This window comes from Chiloscyllium punctatum, chromosome 22 (genome assembly GCF_047496795.1).
Source record: "Chiloscyllium punctatum isolate Juve2018m chromosome 22, sChiPun1.3, whole genome shotgun sequence".
Lineage (NCBI taxonomy): Eukaryota > Metazoa > Chordata > Chondrichthyes > Orectolobiformes > Hemiscylliidae > Chiloscyllium > Chiloscyllium punctatum.
In genome coordinates this window covers 71897702-71917251 of record NC_092760.1, presented here as the reverse complement: position 1 = coordinate 71917251, position 19550 = coordinate 71897702, and the positions used below count along the sequence as shown (strand labels likewise).

General features: G+C 40.4%; 1 protein-coding gene across 1 annotated transcript; it reads right to left on the bottom strand.

The window, feature by feature from the left end:
- Positions 1–3475: 3475 nt before the first annotated feature.
- Positions 3476–12688, bottom strand: ptpmt1 (protein tyrosine phosphatase mitochondrial 1). The gene is made up of 4 exons (XM_072592643.1): positions 12490–12688; positions 9794–9874; positions 6367–6558; positions 3476–4371 (listed from the first exon to the last, which is right to left on the bottom strand). The coding sequence occupies exons 1-4, from the start codon at positions 12670–12672 to the stop codon at positions 4204–4206; spliced, it is 624 nt and encodes a 207-aa protein (XP_072448744.1). The 5' UTR covers positions 12673–12688; the 3' UTR covers positions 3476–4203.
- Positions 12689–19550: the final 6862 nt, after the last annotated feature.

Sequence of the window (19550 nt, the reverse complement as noted above, 5' to 3'; positions counted from 1 at the left end):
CAGAATTGTATTTAACTATTACCTGTAACCTCATGGTTCGGAATATTACCTAATCTACCATTTCCTTTAAGCTAGAAGATCAACCTCAATGAAAAGTGCAGAACATCAAGCCAAGTTCAGCATCCAAACTAAACTGGCAGGACCTACAGTAAAGCTCTTCCAGTACTGCTACAAGATTGGAATCCACCTGCCAAATAATGCATTAATTTTCCAGGTTGTAAGCTGAATCCATAAATTATTACACCATCAATCTACTCTTGATTATCAGCATGCCGTGGAAAGTGTTGTCAATGGTTCAGTAGGGCTGTCAAAAGAGTAGGAACAACATCAATAATTGTTCATTGATGTTCAAATTGGATTATGTTTAGACAACATTAATCACAACTTTAATGCCACCTTTGTTCAAACTTGGGAAAAAAGCTGAATTCCAGAGGAAGAGTGACTGTCCTTGACATCAAAGGGTCTGAGTATAAGTTAATAGGAATCAGAAGAAAAATTCTCCATTAGTTGGAGTCGTACCTAGCTGAAACAAAAATGGTTGTGGTTGTTTGATGTCAATTATCTCTGTCCTAGAACATCACTGCTGTAACTTATGAGGACAGTGTCCTAAGTCCAACCATCTTCAGTTCTTTAATGATCTTCCCTCCATCAAGAAGGTCAGAGTCATTGAGATGTACAGCATGGAAACAGACCCTTAGTCCAACTTGTCCATGCTGACCAGATATAACAACCTAATCTAGTCTAATCTGCCAGTACTTGGCCCATATCCTTCTAAACCCTTCCTATTCATTTACCCATCCAGATGCCTTTAAATGCTGCAATTGTACCAGCCTCCACTACTTCCTCTGGCTGCTCATTCCATACACACACTACCCTCTGTGTAAAAAAGTTGCCCGTTAGGTCCCCTTTATATCTTTCCCCTCTCACCCAAAACCTATGCTGTCTAGTTCTGGACTCTCTCAACCCAGGGAAAAGACTTTGTCTATTTATCCTATCTATGCCCCTCATGATTTTATAAACCTCTATAAAGTTACTGCTCAGCTTCCAACACTCCAGAGAAAACAGCTCCAGTCTGTACAGCTTCTCCCCGTAGCTCAAATCCTCCAACCCTGGCAACATCCTAGTAAATCATATTTGAACCCTTTCAAGTTTCACAACATCCTTCTGATAAGAAGGAGACCAGAATTGCACACAATATTCCAAACATGGCCTAACCAACATCCTGTACAGCTGCAACATGACCTCCCAACTCCTATACTCAATATTCTGATCAATAAAGAAAAGCATACCAAATGCCTTCTTCACTATCCTATCAAATCTGTGACTCCACTTTCAAGGAACTATGAACCTGCACTCCAAGGTCTCTTTGTTCAGCAACACTCTCAGACTTTACCATTAAGTGTATAAGCCCTGCCTGATTGATTGGATTTCCAAAATGTGGCATCTCACATTTTACTAAATTAAACTCCATCTGCCACTCCTCAGCCCATTGGCCTATTTGATCAAGATCGCATTGTACTCGGAGGTCACCGTCTTCACTGTCCACTACACCTCCACTTGCTTTCTCACACATCACTAAAATTGTCAAGCTCGAGGAGCCTACGGAAAAAGAGGGTTACTGTTTTGATTTGGATGGCTCCTTCAGTTCCAAGATTTGTTACATATTTAGAAATATATTGTATTTTACATGAAGGAAATGTTCACTATTTGTGGAACTAGTTCTGCTGTATTGCCACCTACATATTGCCTAATTTGTAAGTGCTCTGCCTGAAGGCAGATCCTTGATTTATTGCCTGTTGATGTTTCATGTTGAACAATTTTCTTGGCAGTTTTTGACAGTCATGCTTTTCAATTGCAGCATGAAGAGGCACGTCTACCTCAGCTGAAAACTCAATTGAACCTGTACTATTAACACTACTGTGAACTGCCAATTAGCCAACGTTAAACAGGTCCCTCACTTCTACATGTCGGTTTAAAGCTTTGCGAAAAACAATTTTTTTTCCCCCAAAAGACTGCTGCCGAATATTTATCCCTCAACTAATTACATTCAAAAAGATTAAGCATTCATTATCCCACTATCATCAGGCCTAATTATTTTTAAAATCTGGATAAGTTTATTCAGGTGTTCCGATGAAATCATTGCAAAAACCTTCAAAAATTAATTCCACTTCCCTGTGGCTATCTGTATCTGCTTCAAATGTTTTGTTAAGCCATGTAATGATTTTTGCTTTAATTAATTCCATACTGCTTAAATAAACTTGTCAAATCTCTTTGATTATTTTAAATTGTTATATCTCTATTCGCAAATAATTTAGTTGATGAGGTACAAGTAATACAAACTTATGAGGCACACAGAGGACAGATCGCAGGTACGTCTAAGACCAGATAACACAAGTTTAAGAGGAGGAGAAAGAAATTTAAAGGAAATATGGAATATGCTGCCTAAGAGAGTGGTACGGTTGCCACATCTACAACAGCACATAAAACACCAGGACATATTAGACCATGGACCAAGTGTAGCTAAGAGGTATCCGTGTAGATTGGTGTTTATTGGTCAGCATAGATATGATGAGCTAAAAGGGCCTGTTTCAACATTTTATGTCTCTATGATTATGCTTCAAGATGCTATATGTGCAGCTTGTTTACATTTTTGTTTCAGGTGCATCTTGTTTACAAATTCATTAAAACATTTCCAACAAGATATTACCAAATTTTGAAAATGGCAGGTAAGGCTAATGTGTTTGGGATTCTCATTATGAGCTAGTTTCATTTTGGCTTCACAACATTTCATTTGTATTATTACTTGTCAATTAGATTCTTAACATGACCATAACATTTGTGTAATCTGATAAATTGGGTACTTCACAATTCCATGTACTAAAAGTAATACATTTGAATTTTTAAAAAACTATAACATCTAAAGCTTTTAGGTATAAACACAATTCAGACTGATGCAATGAAAGACTCCTATGGTTGTCGGCAAGGGCTCTATGTAAAGTGTAATTGGAATGTGATCCAAGGCACAAAACTAGCCCAACTGTGGCATGGAGGTGATAAAATTAAAAAAAAACACATGGTATTGCTAGAAGATTACTAAAGTATCAAAGACATCATTGGTCAGAGTACAGGGCTCCCATTTTTCCACCAGGCCACCACAACTTCACCCAACCAATAACTAAAAGGCAGTAGGTGGACTCTTAAATTTAGCACTGAAATTAAGTGGCTATTAATCCAAAATTGTCAATTGGGATAGAGTTTCAGAATATCTGATCAGTTTAAGGCCACGTGATCATTCACACATGTGTACAACTTATCCTTGATGGAAAAATAACTAAATTTAAGTAATTTAAACATTACAAAGCATTCTCCCCTATGGACTGTAGCAGGTAACAAGAAGAAAAAAATCAAAATTAGTGTTCCCTAAATGTACACAATAAGAAATAGCTAATTTCACTGAATTAAATGAAAATGTACAAAATGTAAAAGGATTTTAATTGCATCTCAGTGAAATACATTTTTATGTATTACAGGTCATAACTAGATTTTGCTTATGGGTACTTTTTCCACAGTAATACTTCAATCTCATACCTTTAGCAGGATTAGCTTTTTGCAAGACTAAAAGCTCCTTGCTGAGAGCATAGAATTATGTTGGCTGAGCTTTGTTAACACCACTTAAACCTCATTAATGACAAAATGCCATTATCTTACTGTTCTTTTCCAATGGACAGATGGCAAGTTAGTTCTATACAACAATTTTTTTTTTAAAAAAAGAAGAAAAACAAAAGATCCTTTACTGGTCCAAGCTATCATCTTAAACACTGCAATACAGCATATAAATGTACAATTGACACAGAGCACAATAAATTGATGTTAATTAATTTCCAGTGAAAGTTAAAAAAAAATGTAAGAGCATCAAGTTCCAGTGTCTGAATTTTTCTTCAAAAGAAAGAAACTATCCTGCTTGGTCTATAAGTTACACTGACACAGTCTATAAATAGCAAATATCTCAACAAAAATTCAAAGCTGATTGATATTTACATTAGTACAACACTGTCTTTCGTGCTACACAAAAGAAAACAAACCAACTGGTGTCTGCTGATCGCAGAAACTTTAACCATATTTTGCCAGTTATCATTCTCGATTCTAAACCTTTCAGTCACTTGAGGATATTAGCATTTGAATGTCCACAAATGTTGTGCCGCACTACTTGAAAGCTGCGGAGCGTTTTGCTTCGAACAGTATGTCTGGTTCTCCTGGGAACAGATCATTATAATAGCTCTTCAAAATTTTAAACTGTCCACTACGAATAATAATATGAGGTCTGATTGAAGCAATATAATCACAGGCCTTCTTTGGAGTCCAGTGATGCAGCTGAAGAAAAGATTTAGAGGTAAACTGTTCAGATATTTGATTCAGAACATGATTAGATATGCATAAAGTAACTTACAATATTTTATAGCTCAGTTGATTCAGTCACACAACTACAGAGACAATAAAACAAATTATCAGCAAACAATGAGCAGAAGTATGAACAAACAAGACATGCTGTTCCTATCAGAAGAATTTAGGACATTCAATTAACTAGATTTTGCTATGTCAGCATTCAGAGGAAGTTTAGACAGCACAGGACAATTTTAAAACTGTACTGAAACCTATTTTGAGTTGAAGGACCAACTTTTTGACAATCGGCAGCTGTAGAGATAATCCAATTGAGAAGCATTGAAAGTTCAATTCAAGATAACTGGTAAAGCTGCTGAAGAACACTGTGTGCGCATTATAAAAACAGATGTTTGCAGATTAAAAGGCATAAGCATTTTGAGTTGAACAGATATACTTCAATGCAAATATGGGGTTAATGAAATGAAATACAGCAAATGAAATACAAAGATAGTTGGCAAAATCAGCCACATAAGAACCACAAAAGATATTAGAAATAAAATGATGTGAATCTGAAAGTGCTCAGCTATAGCCATAATGGAAACATGGCTGAAGACAGCATAGAAATCTAAATATTTCTTGTTGCAACAGTTTCAGGATAAGAGTAGTTTAGTTAATTGGGACCTTTAACAACAGTGCAAAAAGGTTTTTTTAAAAAATATTTAATCATCAGGGTTGCACACAGGGAGGCAAGATCAAGGTCATTATTCAGATCAAGTTGGATTGTTGGAGTGGGAGGAGGATTGGCAGCTGAATAGCAGCAGGCAAATAAGTTAAAATCAGGAAAGCAAATGAAATTACTAGAGATTACCACAAAAACACTGAATTAAAAAGGGGAAGGAGGAGTAGGTTTAAAAAAACAATCCATAAATGTTCTTTTAAATTCATTGTAAACTTAACATTTACTGTAATCCAGTTATATAACACATACATGTTAGTATAATTTTATCTTCCAATCTTTAAGGAATATTTAACAACAAAAATCTGAAACAATCTTTTCCCTCCATTGTGAAATATGCAGTTTTGGGAAACAAAATTTCAGATAATTTAGGAAGGGACAAATAAGTTGCTCCATTTTATAGGTTCGCACATTCCACATTCTGCCTTTATCTAAAGTTATTTAAATCAGGATTGGACGACTGAATTTCTCAATATTACATATATCAAAAGAGTACTTATTACATAGTATCTGTTACTGAATTTGTATTCAAAAGTATATTAATTGCAGTAAATGCTTGAAATATACAAGAGGTCAGGCAGCATCTGAAGAGACAATGACATAACATTCTGATGAAAGTCAGAATTTTTAAACAGTATGGAAAGAGGCTCTTCAGTCCATCATGCTCGTGCTGGTAATGTTATATACAGCTCCATCATGATCTGAAACATTAATTCTATTTCTCTCTTCAGATACCACTGGACCCACTAATTCTTTCCAACTTATGTTTTCACTTCAGTTTCAGCATCTGTTTTAGCACTGAACAACAGGGTCCCACATACAGTTTTAAATAAATTTTATTGGTTTATTTCTGAAAGACGACTGGGGCCACTACTATTGCTTTCTTTCCCCAATACCTGCCTTCAAAATCACAACCCCTTCTCGCAAGATGCAGTGAAGAGAATAATGAAGGATGCTGAAATTGAAGGTATATTTCCACTTGTCATCTTGCAATTGGAATGAAGATTTTATGACAGTAAAGTCTTGTGGTAAAAATTAACTTACCTTTCAAATAACTTATGCAAAGGTTACTCAAATTCAGTATTTTATGTATAAAATTATACAGATACATAATCCTACAATACAAATGATTGTGTAATTTGAAGTTTCTTAATTTTCAAAAACAAGATACCTACTCAACATTTACACAGAGCAACTTCTCATTATAATAATTAATGCTTATTTCACTAAAAGAGACTTGGTCAACATACATTAATTAAATATGCTGCCACCATAGTGGCACTGCGTGATCGTCCAGCCTTACAGTGTACATAGACACTGGTTCCATTTTTACGATGTTTAGTAAGAAAATCAACGCCTTTTCTCAGGTCTTCTAATTTTGGTACTCCGAGTATATCAACTGTGCTGAGACGCAACTGCTCCACGCCAAAGGATTCCCATTCCTGAAACACAACTTTGATTAGCAAAAGTATTCAAATGGAATGTAACACTAAGTTTGTTTGTCAAGCTGGAAGATTAATTTTCAGATGGTTTGTCACCATACAAAGTAACACCAGTGAGCCTCCGGTGAAGCATTGGTGTCAGTGACCCGCTTTCTATTTATGTGTTCAGGTTTCCTTGGGTTGGTGACAATTTCCTGTTTGTTCCCCCAGGAACAAACCCTTTCAAAAGGTGGTAAATGGGATCCAAGTCAATGTGTCTGTTGATAGAGTTGCGGTTGGAATGCCATGCTTCTAGGCATTCTCATGCATGTCTGTTTGGCTTGTCTTAGAATCTGTTGTCCCAGATGAAGTGGTGTCCTTACTCATCTGTATGCAAGGATACTTGAGAGAGAGTGGGTCATGTCTTTTTGTGGCTAGTTGGTATTCATGTATCCTGGTGGCTAGTTTTCTGCCTGTCTGTCCAATAGGGTTTGTTACAATCCTTGCACAGTATTTTGTAAACGACATTGGTTTTGCTTGTTGTCCATATTGGGTCCTTCAAGTTCATTAGCTGCTATTTTAGTGTGTTGGTGGGTTTGTAGGCTACCATGATACAAAGAGGTCTGAGTAGTCTGGCAGTCATTTCCAAGATGTCTTTGACGTAGGGGAGAGTGGCTAAAGTTTCTGGATGTTGTTATCTGCTTGTTTTGGTTTGTTACTGAGAAATTGGCAGACTGTGTTCATTGGGTACCCCTCCTTTTTGACTACGCAGTATATTGATTTTCCTCTACACTGCAGTGTGTGGTGGCTTGTTGAAATAATGTTCAATGCAGCTCCATTTGTGGGTGGTGTTGGGATGATTTCTTCTCATTCAATCAAATCAGTCATCTCAACACCACAAGTGAAGCTGCATTAGAACATTATTTCAACGAGCCACCACACTGCAGCACAGGGGAACTATGCAGAGCTAGTGAACTTGAACGACCCTACATAGACAAGCAAAACTAACGTCATTTACAAAATACCTTGCAAGAACTGTAACACACACCACATTGGACAAACAGGCAGAAAACTAGCCACCAGGGTATACTAACATCAACTAGCCACAAAAAGACATGACCCACTCTCACTAGTATCCTTACATACTAGATGAGGAAGGACACCATTTCAATTGGGACAACACATCCATGCTAGGAGATGCCAAACAAACATGCACAAGAATACCTAGAAGTGCATTCCAACTGGAACGCGTTCAAACTATTTGATTTAGACCCCACTGACCACCCTCTAAAAGGGTTTATTCCTGGAAAACAAAAGAAACAAACAAATACAAAGCGGGTCACGAAGACCAGTGCTTCACCAGAGGCTCACTGATGTTTCCGAGTTTGGTGACCGAAATGTCTGATAACGAACCTTCCAGCTCAGCAAACAAACTTACATCTAGAATGCAACACTACAAACGATGTTTTATTTCTCAAAAAAAAAAGTCAGTTATGTATAGTATCAGGATAGAATCAATGTGTCAAATAATTTGGCTTCTGGTCACAAAGCATAGCCAAGCAACAGCACTGCCAAAGACAGACATGAACATACCTGGTAAAATCTGAATGATAATGCTCATCACTGGCTGACAACCTACATTTAGAAAAGAACTGGTTTCCAATGATAGCGTGTGAGAATAAATCTTGAAAAAGGACTCATCACTTGATATTTTCTATACTTTGATTTAGTTAATAAGTGGTGTAAAGTCAATGCAAGTATAAAAAGTGAAGAAATAAAAAAAATTCAATTGTAAAGAAACATTCCATACTTATATTGCGGTTTCTCTGCATCTATTTTGCCAAAATGAGAATCACATGAATATAGAAATCTTTATAAGGCTACAATAGAGACTGCATGCAAATGGAAACTTCCAATTGCAACACATTTTCATCCTGAGTAACAATACTAATGAGCCCCCTCAGTAAGAGTCCTATTTTGATAACAAACCCAATAGCTTTCAGATTCTGCATCAAATATTTTTTGTAATTACTTTCCTTTTTGTCAGTTTGCAGATTACAAAAAGCATCAAAGCAGCTGCTAAGGAAGTTCAAATCATAATAACATGAAACCAATGCATAGTACCCAACTGAAAGGTAGATGGATAAAGAGCAACATTCAGATGGATGATGCTATAGAGCGACTCATGCCCCATGGCCCAACATTTCAACTCCCCCTCCCACTCTGCTGAGGACAGAGGTCCTGGGCCTCCTTCACCGCCGCTCCCTCACCACCAGACGCCTGGAGGAAGAACGCCTCATCTTCCGCCTCGGAACACTTCAACCCCCAGGGCATCAATGTGGACTTCAACAGCTTCCTCATTTCCCCTTCCCCCACCTCATCCTGTCTCCTTGACTTGTCCCACCTGCCTATCTTCTTTTCCACCTATCCACTCCACCCTCTCCTCCTTGACCTATCACCTTCATCTCCTCCCCCACTCACCCATTGTACTCTATGCTACTCTCTCCCCACCCCCACCCTCCTCTAGCTTATCTCTCCACGCTTCAGGCTCACTGCCTTTATTCCTGATGAAGGGCTTTTGCCCGAAACGTCGATTTCGCTGCTCCTTGGATGCTGCCTGAACTGCTGTGCTCTTCCAGCACCACTAATCCAGTATTTGGTTTTCAGCATCTGCAGTCATTGTTTTTAACCATGAAAATGTGAATGTTGAGTATCATGCAAGGAAAGGGTTGGCTTGTGTCTGATATCCCATTGTATTGAAATAGCCTTCAAGACACATTGTTTAGAATAAAATATGTAGCATGCTCACTGGGACAAAATACCAGACACCAGAGTGGAACTGTAGCCCAGCAAACATCAGTACTTTCCAGGGGAGAGAAAATTAAGAAAGCAGCAACTATGGCTCCTGGTCACATGAAACAGCTGAACTGCAAAGCTTGAAGAGTTTTTCAAAAACTAATAACGTGCAAGTCTTCTTTCATTTGATACAATGTTGTCTTGAATTCTTAGTGATAAATGAAATGACGGTGTAGGAGTGAAGTATGAAATGATTAGTGACATTTGATGATAATTACAAATTACAATGCTATTAAAAAAGGTTACTGTCTCATCTCAAAACTCCAAGATATTTTGTATTATTCACCATTATCAATCCATTCTGCAAAGGGATCCTACATCAAAAGAATCTGTTCTACTTCAATCCAAGTAGCATGTGAACTATTGAATACCTCCCCAATAAGTTTGCTTTTCTACCTACCTTTGTTGTATTCACAAAAAATTTGGTTTCATAGTCTTCAGTCATGGTTATCACTCCTCGAACATTCTCTTTCTTTACTAACTGTAAATCAAGTAAAAGAATCATCGAAGGAGATGTAGCAGACAGAAATGTGAACCTCAGGCAAACAGAGACAACGTAGACTTTTGCACGGAACGATCAAAATTTTTCAATAATACAAATTGAAGAATATCAGCAAATACAGAAGGTCAGATATGGGTTAAGGAACTGTAGATTATACTTGTTATATTACTGCAAAGAGATAAATATGCAATACAATTAAAAATTAAAATCAAAGACTAAAGTCTGAAATTGAGTAGAGAAACATAGATCCCCAAGTGCACATTACTTAAAGCAAGACTGGAGGTTGTAAAATCTAGAAGGCAAGTATTTCAATATGCTGTATTTCATATAATCATTGCTCGTTGATACACAATTAGAGACTGATGAAAAATCAGGTCTCAAGTTTCTACTATAGATCTGTGACTGAACAGACTCATTTTTGAACATCAGATCTTCAGGCACATGGGACAATGTGTCCCACATGTTAGTGGGATCTACAGTGTTGGATTTGCTTCCTTTTCTTTCCTTCTGTGTCACCACGCCACCTCATTAAGATGTCTTGACTCAAAAGCCTGCCACCATTTAATGGACAGGTCAGAGTACAGAAGACGCCCTTCAGCCTATCAAGTCTGCACCAATAACTACTACTAAAATGCGCAGTAATCTCAATTTCCTGTACTTGTCCCACACCCTTAATGTTATGGATATTTCAAGTGCACATCCAAATATCTTTTAAAAGATTGTAAGTTGCCGTCCTCCACTACCTTCTCAGGCATTGCATTCCAGATTCCCACCATTGAGTGAAAAAGTTTTTTCTCAAATCTCCTCTGAATCTCCTGACCCTTATCATAAAGCTGCACTCCTCATAACCGAGGCCCAAGGGGAGCAGCTGCTTCCTATTCACCTTAGGTATCTCTCTCAGTCTTATACACTTCAATCACATCCCTCCTCAGCCTTGGATTGTTTCCTTTGGAGCAGACAAGCCCATCTAATCTCTCCTTGTAGGTCAACTGTTCCATCTCAGGCAACATCCTGGTGAAGCTCTTTGTACCCTCTCCAGTTTGAGTCACTGAGTAGCAGGCTCCTTCCAATCATTAATGTCAACGTTTCAAGGATGATGCATTACAATAAAATAGAAGAAAGCATTAACTTAGAGAGTTAATAATGACGTGTTGAATGTGATTGAGAACTCCATTGTAGAAAGGACATTGCAGCCATGAAATTAGTAAAATGCAAATTAGATTGACACCAGGAATGACAGGATACTATTATAATGACTTGATCATGTGAAATGTGGACAATCAGTATAACTTTAAAAACAAAACTTACATTAAAATTTTAAAATTATTACAGGATAACTTCACCACAAGGGATTGAAAATTTCCTAGAAGTGACTGTGACAAAGACTGTCTTACTACTTTGAAATTATTTTGGAAGAAAAAGGTCAGTATTAATTTTTTTAAATCTGGTGAATCACAAAGAAAAATATTTTAAAAAAGGTATGGGATAATATTACAGACTCAAGAAATCCAATGCACAGCTAACAGTAGCCTATTCTTGGGAAGCCAGTATGTAATTCTTCATCATCCTAAGCACATTTTGAAAAAACCTTCAAGACAAGAATTTGTTGAACCAAGCAATAAATGGTGCAATTCCTTTCTGATGGTTAAAGATTGTACACAGATGATCCATGTAAAGCAGGAGCTTTGACATTGGTTCTGCTAGATCTTGGGGCAAATGCAGCCCAAAATCAGCACAAATGCAAAAAAAAATGTAGACTTTAAAACCCCAACTTCATTTGGTACAACTTTAGCTTCTCTCACCTTTACATCAGTTTAACTTAATTTAAAGTATATTGTTTAATCAGCTTGGTCAGAGACAGCATCACACACCACTCTGGAGAAAGTAGGACCTGAACTCAGGCCTCCAGATGTAGAAGTAGGGACATTGACACTGCACCACAAAAGGAGCTTAATAAACATCCAGCTCAAAGCAAAGAGCCACCCATAGTTATGGCCCATTGGCATCATCAGAAACATCAGTCAACATCTTCACACACAACAAATCAGTCTGCAAGTTGGAAGAACAACACCTTATCTTCTGCCTGGGCAGACTATAGCCCAAAGGCCTTAACACTGAGATCCCTAATTTCAAATAACCTTCCCAACCATCCCATGGTCCCTTCTCAACCCCACTTCCTCCCTTCTATTCCAACTACTGAGCCTTTCTTCCAGTTACCAATCAGATTGACCCATCCCATCAAACAACCAGGTCTTACCCACTACCTTTATCCACCTATCACTACCTCATCCTAATACTCTCCTCTGCAGCTCCCGTTACCCTCACACCTAATCCTGACAAAGGGTTAATACCCAAGACATTGACTTCTCCACCTCCTGATGCTGCCTGGTTTGCTGTTCTTCCATCCGCGTTGGCCAACTTCATGCAACCCCGCCCCGCCCCTTCATACAGACTCCGCCCAGTCACGCGAGGCCCCGCCCCTTGACACAGACGCCGCCCAGTCACGCGAGGCCCCGCCCCTTCATACAGACTCCACCCAGTCACGCGAGGCCCCGCCCCCAGTCTCCATTTCCCCCCCACCCCACCCCCTGTACCTCATGGGTGAGTGAGCGGAAAGGTAGCGCCCCGATGATGACAGTCTGATCGATGCGGTCATACCAATGCCGGCCCCACACCTTCGACATGAAGATGTTATAACCCAGACTCGGCAAGAAAACGGCGCGCGCGAACAACGCCTCCATTACTAACGGCCACTTCCTATGCTTTACGTCCCCCATAAGAACACTCCGCGACTTCCGGTCCGTCCCCCGAGCCGCTCCCCCCCGTCCCCGGAACCTTCACTGTGGTTCCTCCTGGCGGCAGGGATGTCCTTATTTATTTCTCCAGGGTCAGGGATTGTAGATACTGATCACCTGAAAAAGAAAACACAAACTGATGTCAAATGAAAAAAACGTCTCTTAACGAAACTGTTAAGTTGCAGAAGGAAGCCATTCGGCCCATCGTAGCAGCACTAGCTCTATTATTCAGTCTAACTCTTACTACCTTGTGCCAGCCTCTGCTTTTCCCCCATTTCCCTGAAAATCATTCCTATCCAAATAATCATCAACTGCTTCAATTGAACCTGCACCCGACACATTTCTGATCAGTACGTCCCATGTCATTAACATTGAATCTGTTCAGATGAGGAGGAACGTAACAGACACCTGCAGGTGTTCAAGGACCCCTCATAAGAACAGGGTACGATCCTCAACTAATCTCCTGCACTTCCGCCCTTAAATCCCACCCCTCCAATTGCAACAAAGACAAAACCCTCCTGGTTCTCACCTTCCACCCCACCAACCTCCAGATTGGCGCATCATCCTCCGCCATTTCCGCCACCTACAAACGGACCACACAACCAGGGATATATTTCTCTCCCCACCTCTATCTGCATTCCGGAGAGACCATTCTGTCCACAGCTCCCTTGTGAGCTCCACGCCCCTCACAAACCCATCTTCCACTCCCGGCACCTTCCCCTGGCATCAGAAGATGCAAAACCTGCACCAATACCTATCCCCTTACCTCCATCCAAGATCCCAAAGGACCCTTCTGCATCCAACAGAGATTTACCCTGACTACAGGGCAGCACGGTGGCTCAGTGGTTAGCACTGCTGCCTCACAGCACCAGGAATCAATGTTCAGTTCTAGCCTTAGGTGACTGTTTGTGTGGAGTTGCACATTTCCCCTGTGTCAATGTGGGTTTTCCCTGAGTACTCTGGTTTTCTCCCATGGTCCAAAGATGCGCAGGTTACATGGATTGGCCATGGTAAAGTAGGGTTATGGGGTGGATCTGGGTGGGATGATTCCAATTGTTAATGTGCAAACCAAGTTTCATACATTTCTATTGGGGGTGGCATGGTGGCTCAGTGGTTAGCACTGCTGCCTCACAGAGCCTGGGTCCTGGGTTCGATTCCCGCCTCAGGTGACTTTTCACATCCTCCCCGTGTCTGCGTGGGGTTCCTCCGGGTGCTCTGGTTTCCTCCCACAATTCAAAGATGTGCAGGTCAGGTGAATTGGCCATGCTAAATTGTCCAGTGTGTTCAGGGTAAATGTAGGGGAATGAGTCTGGGTGGGTTACTCTTTGGAGGATCAGTGTTGGGCTGAAGATTACTGTATGGAATCTAATCTACTTCCACACACGTTAACTACTCTATCCACTGCTCTCAATGTGGTCGACTCTACATTGGGGACTCAGGACGCCAACTTGCAGACCGTTACAGAGAACATTTCTAGGAAACACCAAACAAACCCCTGTGGCTGAACACTTTAACTCCCTCTCCCAGGCCACCAGTGACATGCAAGTCCTCAGCCTCCTCCATCGCCAATCCTAACCACCTGAGACCTTTGATCCCTCCAACCACACGGGATCAATGTGGATTTCACAAGCTTATTTATTTCCCCTCCACCCACCTTATCCCAGATCCAACTTGACACCGCCCTCTTGAACTGTCCTGCCTATCCATCTTTCTTCTCACCTATCCACTCCACCCTCCTCTCTGGCCTATGACCTTCACCCCCACCTTCATCTACCTATTGCATTCCCAGCTACTTTCCCCAGCTCCACCTCCACCCCCTCCCATTTATCTCAGCCCAGCCCCCCGGGCCACGAGCCTCATTCCCGATGAAGGGCTTATGCCTGAAAAGTCGATTCTCCTGCTCCTTGGATGCTGCCTGACCAGCTGTGCTTTTCCAGCACCATACTTTTCGACTCTGAACTCCAGCATTTGCAGTCCTCACTTTCTTCTCAACTCATCGATCTCCAGTTCTAACGTGCCATGGTGAGAAACCGTAATGGCCTCCTCAGGAGACAGACATGGGATGCTTATGGGATAGAATACCCTTCATTGTCCAGTACATCTTGGGAGCGGAGAAACTATGCCATGTTCTTTGCAGCCTGTGACACATTATCAATGAGGATGAGCACCTCATTAAGGCCTTCCCTACGCTTCCACTCCTCGCCTTTAAACAACCACCAAACCTTAAATGGACCATTGTTAGCCGCCTTCAGGACAACATCGACCACAACTCCATACAACCCTGTCATAGCAACCACTGCAAGATGTGTCAGAGTGTCGACATGGATAACACCATTACACATAGGGACACCACCCACCATGTACACAGCAGGTATTCCTGTGCCTTGGCCAATGTTGTCTATCCTTGCAGGCAAGGATGCCTCTAGGCATGCTACATTAGTGAGACCAGGCAGACGCTATAACAACAGATGAATGGATACCATGCAACAATCGCTTGACAGTGATGTTCCCTTCCACTCGAGGAACACTTCAGCGGTCAGGAACATTTGACCTCAGACTTTTGGGTGTCCATCCTCCAAGACAAACTTCAAGATACGCAATAACGCAGAGTGACTGAGCAGAGGCTGATAGCCAAGTTTGGAATCCTGAGAACGACCTCAACTGGGCCCTAGGGTTCATGTCACACGACAGGTGTCCCAGCTACTCTCTCTGTCTCACACATAGTTGCACACTCATGCAAACCCTCTTTATATTTGCAGGTACATACTATTTTGTTCAAAAAGCCCACAATCTGCAGACAGTCAATACAGGCTGTCAATCCATATAACATTTTATATATTCCCACTTTGGAAATTGAACCAGTCTGACTCAAGATTGGGATACCGATAGACTCTAACCTCACAGCTTTAATACATTTATGAGCTGAGATGTCACCTCTTTTTATAAAACCTTAAGTTAGCTCAAAAATGTGACTTAAAAGAAGTCCTGCAATTTACATATTAACGAACTGAAACCTGCAACCCATTCTAAATGACAAAAGACTTAACAGCAATCTAGATTTGTTCAACATATCATTTCAGCTGTGTGACGCTGTAATCTTTCGCTATAAATTTTGTGTCTTATGATCCTGCTCCACAACCACCTGATGAAGGAGCAGCAGTCGGAAAAGCTAGTGCTTCCAAATAAACCTGTTGGACTATAACCTGGTGCTTTACCTTTGTCCACCCCAGTCCAACACCAGCACCTCCATATCATGCATCCCTATCGTGTAGAAAAAGGCCATTTAGCCCATCAAATCTGCACTGACCCTCTCCATAACCCTGCATTTACCACGGCTAATTCACCTAGCCTGCACAAACCGGGACACTACAGTTGAATTTAGCATGGTCTGTCTGCATAACCTGCACATGTTCAGACTGTGGTTGGAAACCAGAGCACCTGGAGGAAAGCTATGCAGACATGGGAGAACATGCAAGTACCATAGACACAGTCACCCAAAGCTGGAATTAAACTCAAGTCCTTGGCGCTGCGAGACAACAGTGCTAACCTATATGCCACTGTGCCACTCAATTTGCTGTGTGAAAAGGTTGGTGAGCACACCGCCCTTGCTTCATTTACAGATCACTCGTTCTTGTTTCTTATACAAGCGGAAACAGCTTCACCCTATCAATTCTTGCCCACTTCGCACATGAATGAAAAACTCAATCAGATCTCCTTTCAGACTTCTTTCTGAAAAAAAGAGAAAGAAGAAAAGCCCCACCTTCCTCAATCTATCCTCATAGCTGGAACCATTGTAATTAATCACTTCTGCACTCTCCAATGCCTTTGCATCTTTCCTGTAATATAGCAGCAACAACTGTACACAATACTCCAACTGAGATCTTAACAACTGTCCTGTTCAACATCACCTCCCTGCCCTTGGACTCTATTAATAAAGCTAAGAACGTCACAATTTATCTATTGCTCTCTTTCAGTGATCTATGCATGTGTATACCCAGAACCCTCTGCTCCTGCACACCATTTAAAATTGAATCCCCTATGTTGTATTGTCTTTTAGTCTTCTTTTGAACAAAATGCATCATCTCACAATTCTCTGCATTGAATCTCATCTGCTACCTATCGGACTATTCCACCAACTTGTTATGTAAACATGAAAATTGTCCCCTGATCCAGGACATTAATATTAATCAGGAAAAGCAAGGGTCCCAAATAACAACCACTGGGGATCTCCATGACAAACCTTCCTCCAACCTGAAAGATAGTCGTTTATCATTTCTATTTCCCCTGATCCCTGCATTGGTAATGCAACTCACTGCGCTAATATGAGCTGCTGCTTATGATGAATGTTACTGTCGCCATAAGAAGTTCTGAAAAAAGGTCACTCAACCCAAAACATTAACCTGGATTTTCTCTCCAAAGATGCTGCCAGACTTGCTGAGCTTTTCCAGCAATTTCTATTTTTGTCTCCAATTCTCCACGTTGCTGCGTAGGTGCCACTGTTGTAGCTGAATTGGATCAGCTTGGCTGGGGGCGTGGCTAATTCTGGAACACAAATCTTCAGTATCATTGCCAGAGCATTGTCAGGGTCTATAGCCTTTGCTGGATCCAGCGCCTTCAGTTGTTTCTTGATATTACTTAAAAGCGGAGGGAATTGGATGAAGTCTGGCAAATGTGATCCTGGGGATCACCGGAGGAGATCAGGTTGGATCACCCATTTGACAGTTCTGGCTGAAGATGGATGGGTGCAAATGCTTCAACCTTGCCTTTTGCAATGATGGGTTGGGCTCGCCCATCACTGAGGACGGGGATACTTGTGGAGCCTCCTCCGGTGAATTGTTTAACTATGTGCCATCATTCATGACTGGAAGTGGCAAGACTGCAGAGCTTAGATCTGATCTTTTGGTTGTAGCATCAATTATTTTCTTTAAATCTGTGTTTCCTGTATCCTGTATATCCTGTATTCTGACAAGCTCTGGCTTGTCATGATCAAGATCCTGACTGCAAGACTGCTGTTTTGAAGTTAAAAATTGAGACAAACTAATTACTGAAGTGTGTTATACATGGAGAGAACAGATTAGGTGCTTTCACCAACCTAAAGAGAGAAAATGCGGGAAAATCTCAGCAGGTCTGGCAGCATCTGTAAGGAGAGAAAAGAGCTGACGTTTCAAATCTAACTGACCCTTTGTCAAAGCTGGATTAGTTGCTTTGTCTTCTAAGCCTATTGTAGCATTCATGTTTTGTAGAGTGCTTCAGTTTTAAATTAAAGTACAAATGCATAAACAATTTTCTGTTGCTCAGCATTACTTTAGAATATCTTTCCACAAACATAACCATTTAAATTTACATGAGAAATAAACTTCCATCCGGTTAAAATCATATCTTTGAAAAATAAGATAAGCCAACTGTAACCACTAGAAGGTTTAATATTAAGTTTAATATCATTTATACATCTGAGGAACATTTTCTACGATAAGAAACACCTGCATTACCAAGCATTACATTTCTCTGGCCAACATTAACACTCATAAATACTCAAATGCATTTCTGAATGTCCTCTTGAAATGCCCTTTCAAAAGTCCTGATGAAGGGTCCCACTTGAAACGTCGACGCTTCTGCTCCTCTGATGCTGCTGAGCTTTTTCCAGCTCCACATTTTATTGACTCTTGGCACATTTAAAATTACCTATGCTTCTTTTTGCTAAGATCTTGCACATTTCACTGATTAGAACAACCTTGGTTATCCAAATATCAATTATCCGAATTTCGGATTATCCAAACAAGATCTTAAGGTCCCCGTACATGCATTTCAATTGAAGTAGGAAAATTCTCGTCCTCATCCATTTAATGCATCGTTCTTATAAATTTGAACAGGAATATAGATGCAAGTATGCTTTAATAAATAATTAACTTCAAATATATACTCGAGACGTGACCTTGGAGTTAAGTCTGACACTTTTTATATAAAAAAATTCGATACTTATTCTCCCTAAGGACAGACATTTGTGGCTGTGAACACACAAGAACAATGTATGTGCCAGCCCGAGCTGTGCGCTCTAACAACAAGATTCCCTCTCAACATTGACTCGCTCCGGTTTGCAAACCGAACAATTTTTTTTCCTCAGCTCATTCTCCAGAGAGTTAAGTCAATAAATGCGCTCGCATTTTTCATTCCTGTTGCTTTTTCCTCCCATGAACCTATGATGACTCTTTTTTCCCCAACAGAAAAGTAGTTCAATATCTTTCAGCTGACAAGAAAATTCAGTGTAACTTTATTTTGATGAAAAAGAGCAAATCGTAGTGAGTTAGCACACGTGAAAATAAACAGGAGGAAACACGAGGAAAACATTAACCCCCCCTAAAAAAAATTGATGAGAGGGCAGAAACTGAAGTTAGCGAAAAAATCTTCCCTCTCTCTCGTGTTCGCCCTGTATTTTGTGCCTATCTCGCCCTCTCTCTAAGGGCTCAGCAGTCGCTGAGGAGGGAGGGACAACACTTAGTTCATCTGGACAGCGGGACAACACTGAACAGAAAGATGCTGGCTGCTGACGAGGACCAGGAGAAAATCAAGGAAACTGTCAGTGAAAAATTTCACAGACTTCAGTCAAACTCTAGTCAAAAAGTGATTTTATTTGTAAAATACCATGAATTTTTAAGCAATATCCAGCGTTTGTACATATTTTATCGATTAAATGAAATAAAACCTCTGTAAAAATGCTTGTTTACGTAATCATGTTCAGTATGGCTTCCTTTGTTTACGATCAGATCAGTTATCCAAATAATCAGTTATCCAAATAAGATACTCCCCGCCCATCTCATTCGGATAATTGAGATTGTTCTGTATTTGTATATACAAGGATACCT

Excerpts from the sequence above, each read along its gene's own strand:
- ptpmt1 (XM_072592643.1), bottom strand. The coding sequence starts at position 12,672 with ATGGGGGACGTAAAGCATAGGAAGTGGCCGTTAGTAATGGAGGCGTTG. Across the intron at positions 6,559-9,793 it reads TTTTTGTGAATACAACAAAG|GAATGGGAATCCTTTGGCGT; the intron begins GTAGGTAGAAAA and ends GTTGTGTTTCAG. Across the intron at positions 4,372-6,366 it reads TGGCAGCATATTTAATTAAT|CTGCATCACTGGACTCCAAA; the intron begins GTATGTTGACCA and ends TCTTTTCTTCAG.